The 18666-nt window shown below is 44.9% G+C and overlaps 2 protein-coding genes across 6 annotated transcripts in view; both read right to left on the reverse strand.

The window, feature by feature from the left end:
• Nucleotides 1-15026, reverse strand: part of lbr (lamin B receptor) — a 23084-nt gene extending 8058 nt beyond the window's left edge. Inside the window, exons 1-9 of the mRNA XM_015975509.3 lie at nucleotides 14543-15026; nucleotides 11627-11801; nucleotides 11337-11510; nucleotides 9909-9986; nucleotides 7055-7241; nucleotides 6784-6980; nucleotides 6511-6565; nucleotides 4154-4348; nucleotides 3980-4083 (exon numbers count right to left, since the gene is read on the reverse strand). Of these exons, the coding sequence (XP_015830995.3) occupies nucleotides 3980-4083; nucleotides 4154-4348; nucleotides 6511-6565; nucleotides 6784-6980; nucleotides 7055-7241; nucleotides 9909-9986; nucleotides 11337-11510; nucleotides 11627-11791 (1155 nt within the window). The 5' untranslated portion in view covers nucleotides 11792-11801; nucleotides 14543-15026. The remainder of the gene's footprint in view (nucleotides 1-3979; nucleotides 4084-4153; nucleotides 4349-6510; nucleotides 6566-6783; nucleotides 6981-7054; nucleotides 7242-9908; nucleotides 9987-11336; nucleotides 11511-11626; nucleotides 11802-14542) is intronic.
• A 230-nt stretch (nucleotides 15027-15256) lies between these two features.
• enah (ENAH actin regulator) overlaps nucleotides 15257-18666 on the reverse strand; it is an 80591-nt gene continuing 77181 nt past the window's right edge. For all 5 annotated transcript variants that reach the window (XM_015975507.3, XM_015975506.3, XM_015975508.3 and 2 more), the window contains one exon: nucleotides 15257-18304. In XM_015975507.3, the coding sequence (XP_015830993.3) occupies nucleotides 18267-18304 (38 nt within the window). In that variant the 3' untranslated portion in view covers nucleotides 15257-18266. The remainder of the gene's footprint in view (nucleotides 18305-18666) is intronic.

The following is an 18666-nucleotide window of genomic DNA, read 5'->3' on the forward strand; positions in this document are numbered from 1 at the left end:
ACATATGTACACTCAATCACTCACATACACACACGTACACACACACACACACACATATGTACACTCACTCACACACACATATGTACACTCACTCACTCACACACACACACATATGTACACTCACTCACTCACTCACTCACATACACACACGTACACAGACACACACACACACACACACACACACACACATGTACACTCACTCACACACACACACACACACACACACTCACATAGGTACACTCACTCACTCACATACACACACGTACACACACACACACATATGTACACTCACTCACTCACACACACACACACACACACACACACACACACACACACACACACACACACACACTCACATAGGTACACTCACTCACGCACACACACACACGTACACACGTACACACACACACACACGTACACGTACACACTAGGGCTGTAGCGAAGCCTCGACGAAGTCGACGGCTCGATTCTAAAAATTTGTCGACGTCAGATCCGGAAGTCGACGCACCGCGCCCACTTGTTGCATCCCCAGGAGTTTGTAAATAGAGGAGGAATCTGCCTGTTTTTCCTCTAGTTCGCCCTCTTCTCCGCCTTCACTAACATCTCCACCAAATACCGAAGACCCGGAACAACGTCCGTCCTCTACTAGATTATTTTCCTGTTTTGCCCCTTCGTCTCCCGGCAACAGACAACAACTTCCGGGGTCAGATGCGCTGCTTCGTGTCTATCGCAGATGTAGAAAATCACCGGGAGCGTTTCTCCCTTCATTAAGGAGCTTCTTTCAGACATGAGGAGAGCTGTTTTGGTGGTAGCAGTCTCTCCTCCATGCTGGTCTGTTTGCTGCTGGGTGTTTTTGGTTTATTTAAACTTGGTAACTTGAACTTAACGTTGGTAAAGCTACTGTTAGCATCTTCGCTAACAGCTTCTTGCGTTGGGATAAGCAGTTACGTTTTGGTTTAGAGTTCATCTTTTTTGTGGTGTAGATCTCCCTTTTATTACATTTAGAGTGTTGTGGGTTTTCGGTTTAGTGTAAAATATCACCTGAGTTTGGTTTAACCCGTAAGACCACTCGCCTCACGCACATAAGTGACCAAAACAAAGCAGCATGGAGACACTCCATCTTCTACCACCTCTCAGGCAGCAGCCTGCTCTCCCAAGTTCTACACGTCACCAGAACATAACCAACCGCAACACAATAAACGCAGTGTTATACAAAATGGAAGGCCTGTAGTGTTTATTCTCTTACAGTAAGAATTTATCAATTTTTTTGAGGAATTTATTTGAGATTTTCTGGTTTTTGTTAATTGTGCAATAGAAAAATAATCATTAGATTAATTTTCTAAATAGTCATTAGAATAGTCGACTATTCGATAAAATAATCGTCAGAATAATCGTTTTAAAAATAATCGTTTACCCCCAGCCCTAGTACACACACACACACACGTACACACACACACACGTACACGTACACACACACACACGTACACACACGTACACGTACACACACACGTACACGTACACACGTACACACACACACAAGTAGCAGTGATTTAGGACATTAACCGGGGGAGCAGATCACAGTGGCTGCATGTTTTCTACGTGTCCCTGCTCAGACACACCTGATCAAGTAGAGATTCTTGTTTGGACTCAGGGCAGCAAAGCCTGTCTACCACGTGTCCCTGTCTCATCCTCAGCTCTGAGGATGGAGCCGGACAGAGAGGACATCAGGAGATGGGGGTTGGTCTGGGGGTGTCCCACAGGAACATGTTAGTGAGCAGATTCCAACCTGCTGTTTAACAGGTTGTTTAATTATATTTAAATGATTGTTTTTAAATTAGCAACTTAAAATTTGAGCTTTAAAAACTAAATAAATGACGGATGAAATAAGATAAATAATAATGTTTATTATTCTGTCTGAACCCAAAGGAAACGGACCAGGCTCTGCTGCTGAAAACACTAAAACCATAAAGAATCCTAAACCTACAACATGTTTATGTTATATTTGTGATGATAATAATGATAATAATACCACCAGCAGGAGGCTGGCTAAATTATTCATCGACCCAAGTCTGATCCGACCCGTCGGGCTCGGATCTCACAAGCAGGAAAAGCCGTCTGGAGGTCTAGACCGGACAGGAGCCATAGAGGCGTTCACGCTGGTCGCACGTCACAGATTCATCAACTTTTTTCTGCTGTCGGTGGTGTCAGGGACGTCTTAAACCCAGTGGATAATATTAAAAACCGTTTAACTGTAAAAGCCGACCTCGCTGTATCCCGCCCCCCAAATATTTTCTCCTAGCATCTGCACGAATCACGCAGGTGACCCATTTTGGATTCAAAACGGCAATTTTTCCCGATGGGTGAGGAATTTTCATGTCTGTAAAGAGCAAGTCACCCCCTGCCAGAGTCTTACTCCACCCCCTTCTTTGAAGAATGAAACAAAAGCAGCTGCCTGGCAGACCGAGAGGGTGGAGCGTGTTTGTTTATTCAAATAAAAGCATTTTTAAAAACCTCTTGCTGCTTCTTGGTTGAATGAAAATAAATTTAAATCCAGATGTTCCAGAGTTATGAATAATGCTAGAATTAACATCATTCAGGTATTATTTACATTGATCCATCTGGCTACATGCATGTTTTACTGGAGTAAAGTAGTCAGCTGTTTTCAGACAGTCTCAGCCAGTCAGACGGAACTAGCAGCGATGCTATCGGCGCTAACAGGAACACAGATGTTTACTGGCCGAGAACCCGGTTCATTGAGCGTTAACGTTTATACGAGAGGAGCTGATCCTCAAACAGAAACTTACTGGCTTGTTGTCACAATTAAGAGCGATCCAACGTGTGAAAAATAAACGTAGCACTTCCTGTTGTCATCCAGACTGAACCACAAAGTGACGACGACACTGCGCAACTATTTTAAAGCATTTCCACGTCTAGTTAGTTGGAATCAAGACGCGGTCCACTGGACCTAAACAGGAAGAAAAGATGCTACAGGGATTCTTGTGCACCCACCGTCACTGTTGGTGACAATTAACGTTTCAGATAAGGCGCCAGACACCGAGACAAAAAACCTGCAGCACTTATCGGTAGGGATGCACCAATTCGATACTGGTATCGGTATCGATACCGATACCAGTATCGTATCTGTTAACTTTTACTGATACTGGTATTGGTATCGGTAAAAGTTAACAGATACGATACTGGTTTCGGTATTGGCGCAGATACCAATACCAGTATCGGTGAAAATCAACCGATACAATACTGGTACCGGTATTGATACCAATACCAGTATCGGCACAAGTTAACCGATACGATACTGGTATCAGTATTGGCGCCGATACCAATACCAGTATCGGTAAAAGTTAACCGATACCAATGCAGTTGCTTGAAAATAGCTTCACTGTAACTTGTCATTTCTGTTCACCCAATATTTTAGTTTTGTGATGATTTCCATTCATATATTTTACTTTTTAACTACCCCAGTCTTTTCCTGTTGAAAGCAGAGAAGAAAATAAAATCTGTAATCCAAATCATTGTTTTTTTTTTGTGTGGTAGAAATATCGGCATCGGCGAGTACCCAGACCCAAGTATCGATTTGGGAAAAAGTGGTATCGTTGCATCCCTACTTATCGGCTGACCACGACCGCCTCATGCCGGTATCGGCAATAGAAAAACCGATACCAGTCGACCTCTAATCCAAAGCATTGCTGAGGTTACTCGTGAAGCCTAATTTATACTCTGCCTGCGTTGGGATGGAGACGCACAGAAAAGCCCTTCGACGTGCTCGCAGACGAATTGTTTTGCAACAACCCCCAGCTGATGGAGAAGACTGAAAGCCAAATATCTGTCGATGCATGTGCATCTCTCCCTCGTGGAGCTGATGGAGAAGTATAAAATAGGCCCACCAGCGGCCACTGCTCAAACACCTTCAGGATGATCTCTCTGCACACTGAGCAGGAGTCTGCCTCCCAACCCCACTTACCCAGCCGATGAGTCCAGGACGCATCTCACAGAAAAACTTCAGATCAAAGCCTTTGATACGAGGATTCAGCTCTCGTCCTTTAAAAAAGTCATAGACCACGTTTCCTGAAGGGACAAGTAAACATCTGTTAGCCGTCTGTGGATGCCTCACCAGACTCCAGGTGTTTCCACATACCCGAGTTCCCCCCCAGAGCCAGCTCTCCAAGACCAGCAGAGCGAGCGCGGACAAACAGGTAGACACTGAGGAGCAGGGAGACGAGGAAGGAGGCCACAGCCAACTGCAGGAAGTGGCTGTGAATGTAGGTGAGGTCCACATCGAGGTACATCGCTGCTGCCACCACAGCGGCACTCACCGCGAAGGCAAAGAACCCTGGACAGGGACACAGAGGACATGGACCGTCACACACAGAACAGGAGACGCATCCCCCTCAACAAGAGCACGCCTGTAGTCAGATGAACCTCTGACTCCTGTAGAGGAGTGAGGAATAGTCATCCCAGTATTCCAGGATAACATCCCAACAACAAGACTTCCTACTAGGGTCGGGCAATATAGAACCCTTTTCCAACCGATACTGGTCATCAGTCCAACATATGATGGGCGATCAACTCATGCAGGTGATTAGAGAAGTATCGTAGGTCTGACACACACGGCACAGAGCGCACCACTCACAGCCACTCCCATGCCCCGTTCACACGGTGTCGTTTTTGGCTCTTAGCCAAACCCCTCGTCCTGAGCAGAATCGAGACAAAAGACGGTCACCACGAGGGTGATTTGCATGTATGTGCACGTACGGTGTGACCGGCTCCACAACAGCTTTTTGAGCCGTCTCATGACCAAACAGTCTTCCGCTTGAAAACCTACGATTCCTGTCTGCAACCGACCAATGAAAACACACTTTTGGGACGGGGAGCATAAAGAATCAAACACAAAAACATCCGATGGCTTTGCTGTTGGTGGAAATTTCACATTTTCAACTGATGGTTCTGTAGTGTTTAGTGTTGCAGAGAGACAAGAGGAAGCTCAGTGACAGCGGGTGTGATGATCTCACGAAGAGGAGCAGAGACAGAACTCTTGGCAAAAGTTTAGATAACGGAGCGATCTGTGACCGATCGGTACTTCTCTGCAGTTTAGTGGGGTTTTATGTGTAAAGGAGGATGAATGTGCAGCTGGAAGACGGGAAAAAGAGACCCACAGCTTGAGTCTGAGACCAAAGCGAGGGCTTGAGGAAGAGAGCTGGGTCATGAGCAGACTCTAAAAGAAGTGTTAACGGAAGTGCTTTACTCTATCTTTTTAGCTTTTTGGTTATTGGTCTGCTTAGGGACGTATGCTTTTGGCGACGTAGCGTGTCCTGCTGGGGCGAGACGTCATTGCAGTCTGCCTGTGTACCTTCTAGAGTTCCCAGTGTGGCATGAACACTCGTGTGCAACAGCCAAACATCACAGAGTGATCCTGGCAGAAGCAGAACACAAGAGGTCAACATGAGATGGAGGAGATTACCCCAGCAGAGGGAAGTAACCCTTGGGTCAGGTAAGATATGGATTAAAAGCTAAGCTAATGTGATAACAGGGTAAATGCAGGGATCTCAAACTTTACTTTTTTTAAGAACTTCTAAAAATACAATTAAGACTTTATTGCAATGAACTAATCAACTATTAAGCACTCACATTTTCTTTTAACCCTTGTATTGTGTTCGGGTCAATTAGATTTTTACAATTTTAGTCAATTTTGAACGTCTCTAAAAAAAAAGGTAACATTTGTGGTGTCATGGGCCAAATGTGACCCGGCAGAAAATACTGGCATCACTTTAAAACTGTAGGCGTAATTCCATGTGGATCACTCTCCTCCCTCCCCACTAAGGAGTCACTGGTGTTGCCATGTCTGCCTGTCTTAAACTGGTTTACGTGTGAGACGCTCTGGTCAGTTGCAGGAATGTGTATATTGGACGGTATTATTCTGTAGTAGCATAAGTCAACATGAGCAATGGATTTACTGTATATACATATATATACATACATATACATGTATATACATACATATATATATATATGTATATATATATGTATATACATATATATGTATACATATATATATGTATACATATATATATTACATATATGTATACATATATATATGTATACATATATATATGTATACATATATATATGTATACATATATATATTACATATATGTATACATATATATATGTATACATATATATATTACATATATGTATACATACATATGTATATATACGTATATATACATATGTGATATTTAGCAAATTTCTAGTAATTTTCTACCAGTCACACAGTTCAAAAAAACTAAAAACCTTGTCCATTTATTGGACCCATTGAAGAACGAGCTGTCAGCAGTTCTGCTGTGACGTGACATTGTTCTACACACACAACTTCACTGCATCCTCTGGGCCTTTGTTGCTGACCCGGCACGGTCTGGTCCACCTCATTGTGTTCAGAAGTGCTCTCTAGTTAGGACTAAAGAGACCGATGCTGGCTCAGCATCACACACTTACCGTTGGTTCTGTATCGAAGTGTCTCACCAGACCTCAGTGGGACACCATCACTGAGCTACGGAGAAAGAGACAAAAGTCTAAAATCAAACCAGAGACAACAGTAGATTCAAACGTGGACAGAAACCCAGCATGGGTTCTTGTGGAAACGGGAAAAACTATTATATTTATTTTGCTTCTGCCTTTTGCCAGGTCATGTGATGCTTCACAAGGATGCTAGAACAGAGACACGGAAGCACCGCCCACCTCCCAGTAGACTCAGGTCCTCTCACTCACCTTTCCAATCGGTAAAATGTAGAGCAGAGCCTGGAGCAAGATCCAGAGGAGCACAAAGCCAAGAGCCCGGAGGTCCCAGAAAGTCTCCAGAGGAGGAAAAGGAGGAGGGAAGTTAGTCAGACTGGGGTCTTCTTGGTTGACTTGAAGAATCAGAAACAGAACCCAAGCTGGAAGGAAAAGCAGCCAGAAAAATGCTCCTGTGGAGTAGATAACCACACTATGTTGTTATACTGGAATATATCCGTCATCCCACAGGGTAAAGTTTACCCACCTAGCTTCCCTCCGAAATCCAGCGGGACAGGCGGTGTGGCCCAAGCAGCTGCCAGTGTCGTAGCCCCCGGTTGCTGCTTGGGTTCCGGTTTAGCATTTACTGTTTCCACATCTCCGTCATCCTTCCTCCGGCGCAGATTGTAACGACCCTGGCTCCTCTCAGGCTGCGCCTCTTCTTTGTTCTCAGGCTGATCCGTTCAATAAAGAAACAAAGCAAAAACATCTGGTGGGAGTACTGCTGCGACAGAACCAACAAGAAGCCAACATCACAGCACACACTGACGGACTGTAACGGGTTGTTGGCGTTGCATTGTACTCTGATCTAGGGTTAGAGCTCGTTTCCCCGTGTCCTTCTCGGCTGTAGAGCAATCAGAATTGTGTCTGAATGACAGAACAAGCCAGGTTTGACTCTAGTTGCAGCTTCAGCTATAATGACCCACCTGATATTAAAAGTGGCCATAGGTGAGGGTAGGAACAGAGACTGACCGGTAAATCGAGAGCTTAGCCTTCCGGCTCAGCTCTCTTAAACCAAGACAGACCCAGCACCAATCCGTCTATTAATCTTGCGCTAAATCTTTCCCTCACTCGTGAACAAGACCCTGAGATACTTAAACTCTTGAGGCAGGACCTCATCCTTGACCCGGAGAAGGAATTCCACCCTTTTCCAACTCAAGACCATGGTCTCTGATTTAGAGGAACTGATTCTCATTCCAGCTGCTTCACACTCGGCTGCAAACCGCTGCAGCGAAAGCCGAAGATCATGTTCTGATGAAGCCAACAGGACCACATCATCTGCATAAAGCAGATGATCGATCCTCAGGCCACCAAAACAGATCCCCTCAACACCTTGGCTGTGCCTAGAAATTCTGTCCTGAAAAGTTATGAATGGAATCTGTGACAAAGGGCAGCCTTGGCCAACTCTCTTCGTACGACGTACTGCCGGCAATGCGGACCAAGCTCTGACACCGGTCATACAAGGACCTAACAGCCCGTATCAGAGGGCCTGGTACCCCATACTCCCGGAGTACCCCCCACAGGGCCCCCCGAGGGACACGGTCAAACGCCTTCTCCAAATCCACAAACACATGTAGATTGGTTGGACATATTCCCACGCAACCTTCAGGACCCCCTAGGGTTGTCACGGTAACCGGTATAGCGGTAAACCCCGGTAAAAAAGTTGACAATAAAAATAACCGTCCAGTTTTTAAAAAACTATATTATCTCGGTGGGTTTACCGTGGCCGCGGTTTCGGCGCGGTGACCCTTACCAGCCACCGTCGCTTCAGCTGAAGTTCCCGCGGCGCGCACACGCACTTTTTAATTTGCAACGGCACCAAAACTTTGAAGCTGAAATAATGGCCGAAGGAGGAGACGGCAGCGCCCAGGACATCCATCAGCCCTCAAAGAAGACTAAATCGGAAGTATGGGCATATTTTGGATTTCTGAAAAATGCTGAGGGACAGTTAATAGAAGACGGCTATCCCGTTTGCAGAACGTGCAGGAAACAAGTGTCTGCAGAAGGCAGCAACACTTCAAATCTCATGGCACATCTGCGTGACGATCACCCACGTCTCCACAGCCAGTGCAAGGTAAGATAACATTAGCATTTTAGCTGAAATGCATGACGTGAGGACTTTTGGTTGAGGGAGAATGCAACGAGTCACTATATACTGCAGCCGCAGCGTCCTCTGGCAGCATTTAAACCGTGTCACGGACACCCTGTTGCTGGATGAAGCATCTTATTTGTTGATGATGAAGAGAAATATACAGTTAGTTCCTTGTCATGTATTTGTTTACTTATTCAATGCCATTTATACTTGAACATTTGGATTTGATTACATAGTGTAGTAGTTATTTTAGTCATTTGTTTAAAGTGGCTATTTATTTTAAATACATATTTTTTTAAGGTTGACTTGTACAGCGCTCAAGTCAAGTGTGGACTGGAGTTTTAGATTTTCATTTTGATAATGAAGAAAACAAGTATATGAGAAAACAAGTGGTGTTTCTTTGATTTGTTTACATATTGTTTATGTTTTGAATGTTTGGATTTGTATAATTTAAACCTGCACTGACTACTGTAACATGTTCCAGAAAAAGAAGCTATTTGTTCCTTTACTTGTGAAAAGTTGCACTTTTGCTAAGGCTTTGTGTTATTTTAGGTTTAATAAACACTGTTAAACCTTTTCAAAACTATTTCAGTTTGTGTAGAACAGGACTATCAATGCTTTCTGAACATATGCAACACCGTTTAAAAAATACCGCGATAATACCGAAAACCGTGATAATTTTGGTCACAATAACCGTGAGGTTAAATTTTCATACCGTGACAACCTTCAGGACCCCCTAAGGGTATAGAGCTGGTCCAGTGTTCCACGGCCAGGAAAAAACCACATTGCTCCTCCTGAATTTGAGGTTCGACAATCCGGCGGACCCTCCTCTCCAGAACCCCTGAATAGACCTTACCAAGGAAGCTCAGAAGTGTGATTCCCTGTAGTTGGAACACACCCTGCAGCCCCCCCCTTTAAACAAGAGAACCACCTGCACGAGTCTGCATGAGAATACCACTATCAAAACCACAGAAGAAGAAAGGCTTGGCACATGATCAAATAAATGTACTCAAAAATGAAGCGGTTAGGAATACGTACACTGAAGGAGCATTTTAGACTTGGAAGTTGGCTAAACGAGCCCAACATCAAAGTGCTGAGCATGGAAAACACGGAGACAAAGACCCACAGCTAAATGAAATGAGACCAGCAACAGGTCAGTCTGACACGACTGCTTTGTGACAGCTTCTCATTCGATGACACCTGAAATCAAGGAGTGGGGGACCGGATTGGACCACAGCTCAAGACTAACCTCACTGACTCTGGGAGCCATGCTTTTCTCGTCCTTCTGCTCATGCTTATCGTTGCTGTTATTCTCAGTGGGCCTCGTCTGTAGCAGCCGTCAAACAGAGGAAGTAGAGATGAGACACAAAGAACAGACATGTTGGGGTCAAACGCTAGAATTAAAGGGAGGTAGGGACATTTTTAAATAAGCTAAGGTCTCTTCTAAGATCTTTTTCAGACAGAAACACATTGCTAATAGGGCTGGGCGATATATGGATATTTTTTAAATATTGGTGTAATTTTTAAACAAGATATAAGATGACTTTATATCTTTATATCGATATCACTGGTCAAACTGCTATGCTAGCGACATGTTGCTCCGTCTCTAAGCGGTTGTTACACGTATTCTCACAAGTTTGTTCAGTCTGAGAGCCTCTGGGTAAACGTGCTGCTCTAAACTTTGCATTTGGCAGCATGGTTTTTAATTATTTGGGACGTTCAACACCAACGGAGTTCTGTTTTTCCATCCTGCTTGTGCGGACCCCTCCCTCCCTTCCCTGTGTAACGAGGAAACATCTACGGATAGCCGGAGTGGCCAAATTACCTAAATATATTGTAAGTGTTTGAATAGTAAAGCATGGGGTTAATGTTTTATTTTGAAGGCGAGCTCAACGTTATTTTCCGCTCTGGTTTGCTATGCTAGTAAATACTCTGTTACGAGCGATTCTGTTGAAAAAGTGTAGCCTGGCAACCAGAGACTGAGTCATTACAGTATAATCGCTGATATGAGCCAATACTGTTAGACTCCAGCCATGTTTGCCCTGATAACTAATAACTCCACGGTGCATGACCCATGTGATCTTCAGTAGATGCAATGACATCATCATACATTTAGTTTAACATGATAGATTTATTTTCTCTGGACAAGAAATATACGATATCGGCCACCTCTAGATGAAATTTAAATATTTTTACATTAATTATAAATATATAATTAAAAAGTGCCTGTGGGACATTTGATACACCTCTAGCTCTCAACTGTGTGTGTGTGTGTGTGTGTGTGTGTGTGTGTGTGTTAACAGACAGCTGTACCAGAGAATAGGCACTAAGCTTAAAGTTTGACAAGAATCATTACATTTTTATGCATTTAATCTACTGATTTATGTTTATAATTTCTCACGACAGCTTGAAGTGAGTTAACGTGTAAATATTTTACAGGAGGAAAAATATCGAGATATATATCGAATATCGGAATTCAGCTAAAAGACAAAGATATAAGTTTTGGTCCATATCGCCCAATCCTAATTGCAAAGATTATTTTGTACCTGAAACCAGACTTTTTACACAATGAATACACAGAAATTTACCTTCAGCCGACTAAAACAGGTAAAGGCGGAGATACCTACTTTATCTAATTCTATTTTGTAAGCACACATAATACTGGGATGAGCCTGACCTCCAGCGCGTCTCTCTGCTTTGGGTCCTTGCGAGACGGTGTTGCACCATCCGCTATCGCGGCGGCAGCAGCAGCAGCACGAGAGGAAGAGCGCCGCGTGGTCCGCGCAGGGGACCGCGACCGACTGCGACGGCGTCCTGGTGAGCGTGATCGGGCCTGGAAGCCAGCGAGACTCTGTCAATAGTGACAACAATCATGGGGGAAAAAAGGAGATCAAATCAAGTATCCATAAGAAAGTGAAATAAAACCACAACATAAACAAATACAGGTAAAACTAACTGTGGTCCTACCATGATGTCCTGCTCCTTCAGCTCCAGCTCTGTTCCATCCTTGTAGATAACTGTGTAGAGTCGACTTCTGGAATCGTAACCGAGTACCTTGACCTCATAATACAGGCTGCTACCCGGCCAACGGCCCATCACCGTGTCTCCTGTCGGGTACTTCGGTAAAGGCATTTTTAATTACCTGAAGAAGAGGAAACACCAGTGTTAAAGACACACTTCACTCGTTTTACCTAGACCAGGGGTGTCAAACTCATTTTAGCTCAGGGGCCACATTGAGGGAAATCTAGTCCCAAGTGGGCCGGACCGGTAAATTAAAAAAAAAAAAAAACTTCTGATTGTTCTCTTTGTTTTAATACAATCAATATAAAACAAGGCTGGAGCCTGAGGACAGCGTAGTACAAGTACAACACCTGAAGTGTACTTGAAATTTTGGAAGAAAAAAAAAAAAAAATTCAACAAAACAAAAAAAAAAAAACATTGCTTAGTGATTCAAAGAGCTTACAGATCACATGGCAAGATCAGTTTCATGCAGCACTTAAAGTATATTTGACTCATTTTACTTTACATCTTTTAGCTTCACCAGCACATCAACATCAGAAGTCACATCCTGAGTGGCGGTGAACTTCAGGATGGGATTCAAGTTCTTGTGTGAGCCTTGAGCGCAGCTTTGTTTTATTTATACTCATTACAGAGAAAACTTGCTCACACTGATAAGTTCATTTTTACTCTACATTGTAAAGTATCAAAATAAAGTTTACACAACCATCTCGCGGGCCGGATTTAACCTGCTTGCGGGCCGGATTTGGCCCACGGGCCGCATTTTTGACACCCCTGACCTAGACATTTGCAGCGGTCTCTAATAAGGAACCCGAGTCTACTCCCCTTCCGGTCGGCTCGTGGGTCCCTGAACAAGGTTCTGGTCTTCTTACCTTTACGCCCTCAATCACACGCGTTGTACTTCAATTTAAATGAAGTGTTTCGACTACATCTGTCACATAATTTGAGATTTATTTACGTGTAAAATTGCTAATTAAAATGACTACAACTCAGTAATGGCATGACGCCAGGATCACATCAGCTGTGTGTCGCGAAGTGGATCATTCACGAAATTCGCGTGCTGCCCACTGCTCTGTTCACGTCAGGCGAGAATTTTCTACGAGTGCTTTTGCTCATGCCTACTGTTTCCCAGCCACCTCTGCTATGTGTGTGTGTGTAATAGGATTGGGTAATTGGGTGGCGACTGCGAGCATAAAAACTTCAAACTTTCTTATGGGCCATTCCCATCTGTACCGGGTCGGCCCGGGCCGGGTAGCCTCAGTCGGCCCCAGCCTGGCCCGGTTGATTCCACACATCCTTGCCTTAAGCCCATGTGGGCTGATTCTACCCACCAATCAGAGGCTTGCTCTAATAGAAGGTGTGCATTTGCTGTCAGCAGTGGGTGTGTTGGCCCTGGTCGGCCTGAAGCAGACCCCCTCCAGAAGAGGGCTGAGAATGAGCCTTGGTTGGCCCGGAAAAATACCAGGCCACCCAGATATGTAAACAACCTACACTACCCGGCCCGGGCCGACCCGGTACAGATGGGAATGGCCCATTAGAGTCCCTTTAAAATTAGTGATGCACCGATATGAAATTTTGGGCCGATACCAATATTAAGATCACTGTTAGGGCAGATAACCGATATTTGCCAATACCGATACGCTGACATTAATGCTTCTAAAATCAGCATATTTTGTATAGAATGAAAACCATTAAAGCTGAATTTATATTATGTACACATCCCACACACATTTATGCTTCTGAGATGATTACAATCACTGTCACATGACTAAACAAATACACATCACCCCCTCACCCTCTGAAACAGGTAAACAAATTGAGACAAGATGGGAAAAATATCGGTTGTTAATATCAGGCTGGTTTTATTTATCAGACCGATACTGATGTTAAAAAAATGACTAACATCGGCCGATACCGATATTGATGCCAATACATAGTCCATCCCTTGTTAAAATGGCGATATAACTACGATTTGGTAACTTTGGAATTCCATAAGTATTTCCTGTTTTTATTTAGAATAATTTGTCACAAAATACGTTTCTGAGATGGGCTTTTATTTTGAAAAGAAAAGTGGCAAATCTGCGAACGCGTTGCGCCTCGCAGCTTTGCCACTTTACCGCCGCACACAGCTCCATCTTTTAATGTGTCATCAAACCCGCGCTCAGCGACGGACCAAACGACGTGCTGAGTAGTTTCAGTGAGCTGAAACAGCCCGCACCACTACACCAGCACTCCCTCCATGCTGAACAGGAACCTGACGCATCACAATAAAACCTAACGGTACCCGGGAGCTGTGTCTTTAACGGGATGCGCTCTCCGTTAGCCAAGTGGCCTTCGAAGGAACCTGACGCTGCCACAAGCAACACAAATGAAAGGAGGGAAAACGTCATGTGTTCAAATCCTGTCTGAAACTCCCAACTCCAGCGACACCGGCTCCTAAACGCTTCCGTATGCGGATTACCCGCGCGCTGAGCGCAGGTTACTACCAAACCCTCTTGTTTCTTATTACTATACGTTTTAACAGTCTTAAGAGGTGTGTACGCGCACCGTCTATTTAATGCACACTGTACAGATGCGTACGTTAACCTCATAGTGGGCAAATGGCCCGTTCAGTGTCGCTAACGTGAAAGTGCGCTTGGTTGAGACTTTTAAAAACATAATCAATTTAACGAAGTTTTTAACACACACATAAACCGTCGTTATTATATTATCACTTCTATTTCTGATAAGAAAATCTGTTGCGAGTCCAGGAATTAGCCCGAGCCCTGGCCGCCGTCAGGTTAGCACCAGCTAACCTTTCAACAAAGAGTTGAACAACTTGCTGTTTGGTAACAACGCTAATACAGTAGACGTGGTCGCACTTACCTGGTTTTGCGCCAATATGTCCAGAGATAAAGCGATGAACAATCATTCACAGGACGATGAAATAATAAATTAAGAGTTCTATATTTTTAAAAAGAACTTTGCTAACGTTTGATATACAACTCGGTTCTCCCTCCCTCTCTGGGCGAACTCACCAGTGACCAGGAAGGCGCGAAGCCTTCTGATTGGTTGGATCAGCGTTCATTTCAAACGGCTCTGAGCTCTGATTGGCTACTGGTGGATTTTAAAAGAGTCAGGATTGGTTTGGACTTGGAGACTCACGACCACCTTTGTTTACTGGACTCATATTAGTTTAACAAAATGGTTGTTTCTGCCTGCAGCGTCTTCAGCTTCAGCAAAACGATCTTTCTATACTTCCTGCTAGTTATTCCTTCCTTTTCTCCGACTGGGTTATTAAATGTTTATGATTTTTAAGTTTTATTCCAAGTTCCATCGTACTTGTCTCTCACCAGACCCAACCCTCCTCTCTGGTCCAGATGCTGAGTAGAGGACAGTGTCTTGTATATGTTTGAACCAGAGAGCTGCTGTAAAATCAAACCGCAGCGTCTCCCTGTTTCCTGTCTGCAGCTCAGGCTGCTTCTGCTCCTGCAGATGTTTGTGCCAGCGAAGCTGCACAAACATCTGCAGTTTCATGTGAAAAATAAAAATGTAATGATTATTTACATCCAGGGTCATTTATATAAAACAAACACATCGTGTATTGCAACTTTTATTGTATTTGCTCAGTATGCTAGCGTGTAAGAAAAGACATTAACACAAGACCAGTATGGTACAATGTAGATGACTAAAAACCCAACTAACTGCTATGTAAGAGGCACCCCCCATCCATCAGCACGCACCTGGCTGTATGGAGGGGTTCCCACCATCTTGATGAGGCGTAGCAGAACCAACTTTCACAGACAAAACTAGATTGACTCTGGATTAAAAATAAAACTAAGCTGCTGAACACAAACAGTCTGTTTTACATCTAAAACACTGCACCCACTTGGACTTCCAAATAGAAAAGAAGGATGACCTCAGCTGGATCGAACCTGTGAGCTGAAACAGCTCCACCAATCAGAGATGTCCCCTACATTCAAATAAAAACATGTTTATAAACGGTACTAAAAGTCTTTAAAACCACACGACGGCGATAAAAAATGAAGACAAATTAAAACCTGCATATGACAACAAAGTGTTATTACTCTGATAGCACGTGTTAAATGCATGTTGGGAACAAGGCACAAACTACCTGGCTTCACACAGAGAACCCCTCACCTGCCGCCCACCACACCTGTTTCCATATCTCCTGACAGAAGTAAAAGAGGAGACTTTGCTAGTGATGACGCTCGACGGGAGGCTGCTGGCTTGAATCCTTTGGTGATGGAGCCATGCTGCCCGTGACAGGCACGATGCTGGATTGCTCTGCGAGTTTCTGTCTTAAAGTGCAGTCATGTCAGAGAAGACACAGCGTCTGGCTGGTACTTCTGTTGGGGTTAGAAACATAGATTATGGCATCTGTCCACACAAACCCAGTCTGAAACCAGAGATGCCTGTGCGTGGTTCTGTCTGAAGGGGAACAGAACCTGGTGTTTGATGGGCTGGAGCAACATGATGAGAGAAAGCCCTTGAACACGGAATGAGATCATGACCTAATGAAGACCTACAGGCTCAGACACACGTAGCCGAGACCGGGTCTTTAGCTCTGATACGCCGCTATCTCTTTGTGATAGGAGATGTGAAGAGCCAGTCCAGAATGATGAGCAGAACTGACGGTACCGACTATGCCCTTTGAGGGCTGGGGGGCCTCCATTCAGTTTTCAGAGGAAACACCTTGAGCTGGTTCAGGTCCTGGTCTCAGAGGGTCTCAAGGATCCTCCACTGTGACCCTGAAAATGATTAGTGTTGGGTATTTTTATGATTGTACCTTTTTGAGGCCTAAAAGATGCCCGATTTGTGTTATTAACACTTCATGAATCTCTGTGTTTGCCAACGGTGGCTGTTCCTGAAAGGTTGAGCAGAGAAGCTCGTTTGGAGTCAAGGATGTTGATTGTGGATTTCCAGGATGTTGATTGTAGATTTCCAAGGAAACCTCTGTACCTCTGTAACCTGAGAAGGCCCCGCCTTCTCCATCCTTTGCTAAATAAAACCCCTGGCTAACTGAGAATACAGGGGAGTGACGTGGGGACAGCCTCGGAGGAGGTTCCCCTGCGTTAACTCTCCATCATTTTGGGGACTCAGGGTAAAATGTCTCCTTGTTGTCATGAGTGTTTATTTCAGGTTCCCGGGTTATGGAGATTAAATATTACCTAACATTTTGGTGGAGAATGCGGGCATGCAGAGCTGGTGAGCTGAAGGCTTTCCCCAGCAGCAGAGGGGGCCTGGTTAGCTCCATGGAGGGGGTTTCTGCGCCCAGCTCTCGCATGACGATTCATGGACATTACGAATAATCCACTCTCTCTCTCTGTGTGTGTTGTCCTTTAAGGTAATATGGGATAAATGCAAAATTACCTATCAATTAGCTCTAAGAACAGGAGCTCTGACACCTGGACTCTGGACTAGGTGGAGCTGTAGGTTCAGAGGTTAGGTCTCCAGCAGACTGGACTTGGTGAGACCGGCTCAGACACGACGCTGAAGGGATGGCTTTGGGCTACAGTTGGTCATGTGATGAATCTGAGAGCATCAGAAGGAGGAAGCAGAGCAGAAAGACACGACTCGTCCTGACAGGCCTGGGGACAGAGTGGATGGCACATTCAGGTCAGAGCCTGGACTCCACCTGCTACACACCTGGGCTTTCTCCTGCACCTTGCACAATATTCATCAGTGTTAGAGCAACCGCTGATGATGAGTCAAAGTGGGGCTGAAGGCATGTCCTCCCGGTATTTGACACAAATGAAGAATATTTTAGTTAATTTCAGAGTCTCTGTTCATATCCGTGCTCAGTCCAGATGGACGGGGACTTCAGATGGGACAGGTGGAGCGATGCTACAGTTATTGCTAATAATTAAACTTCATGTGGTTTCGTGGCTGATTCGAGTCCTTCTGCGGGCGTAAAAAGGGAAAGCCTCACGTGCTCTCACACGAGCACCAAAACAAGACCCAGGAGGAGGAGGAGGAGGACTTCCAACTGGACCGAGAGGAGGTCCTAACCGGACGCCCAGCTGTGAGTGGATGGAGACAGCAGCCCGTCTGACTGCGGACCAGGCGCTCTGATGGCACCGGATGCTCTGGGCTACTTGGTGTCGCTGTGCCGTCGATCCACGCTCCACAAAACCCATGGCTGACAGGTTCTGTCTGTACAGGCTTAGGTTACAACAGGAAGACGAGCTTTAGTGTCCTGCAGAGGTGGACTACAGCAAAGACTGTGTCCATCACACACACACACACACACACACACACACACACACACACGCGCGCTGTCTCCGGTCTCTGATCATTCCTTTAAAACGTGTCACAGGAGAGTTCGGCTTTGTTCAGATGAAACCAGGACCACTCGGGAGTCCGAATCATTTTTGCATGTCTTCATCGTTACGGGGGGGGGGACCAGCGGACTTCCTGTTTGCATAAAGTCTTTTGCTTCTCTGGCAGACTGTCCTCCAGGAGGCAGAGGAGGGCAGTGGTTCTCTCTGACTGTTGTTTCCAGCTGTGGTGTAATGGTTTCACCTTTACTGGCCCGCTGGTGTCAGACTGGCCATGTGGAGGGTGATGTTCTGATGCTCTGGGTCTTCTATGCAGTGCTGGACTTGCCCAACTCCTCCCGGATTGCTGAAAGAACAGAAGATACAGAGACTTGTGTCACAGATCTGAGATCCTGCCTAAACAGTGTTCCTGATCCATGTGCTCTAGAACATGGTCTAGGACCTGCAGGATTACAGGCTGTGAGATGTCAGCATCACTCAGAAGGTTCGGTCTACAGAAGCACAACACAGCAGGGAATCAGTGAGCATGGACAGGAAGTAGCACCAACGCTAGCTGGGTGAGAGCAAACATTTTTCACCTCCACGATCACTGAAACACACTCCTCTGACACCAGCGTGTGTGTGATGTCACGTCTGTTTACAAGTAGCATTTAGAGATTTGAAATATAAACACGATTAAAATAGAGAACAAACAGGAAAGCACGTGTG

Source organism: Nothobranchius furzeri, chromosome 2 (genome assembly GCF_043380555.1).
Source record: "Nothobranchius furzeri strain GRZ-AD chromosome 2, NfurGRZ-RIMD1, whole genome shotgun sequence".
Classification (NCBI taxonomy): domain Eukaryota; kingdom Metazoa; phylum Chordata; class Actinopteri; order Cyprinodontiformes; family Nothobranchiidae; genus Nothobranchius; species Nothobranchius furzeri.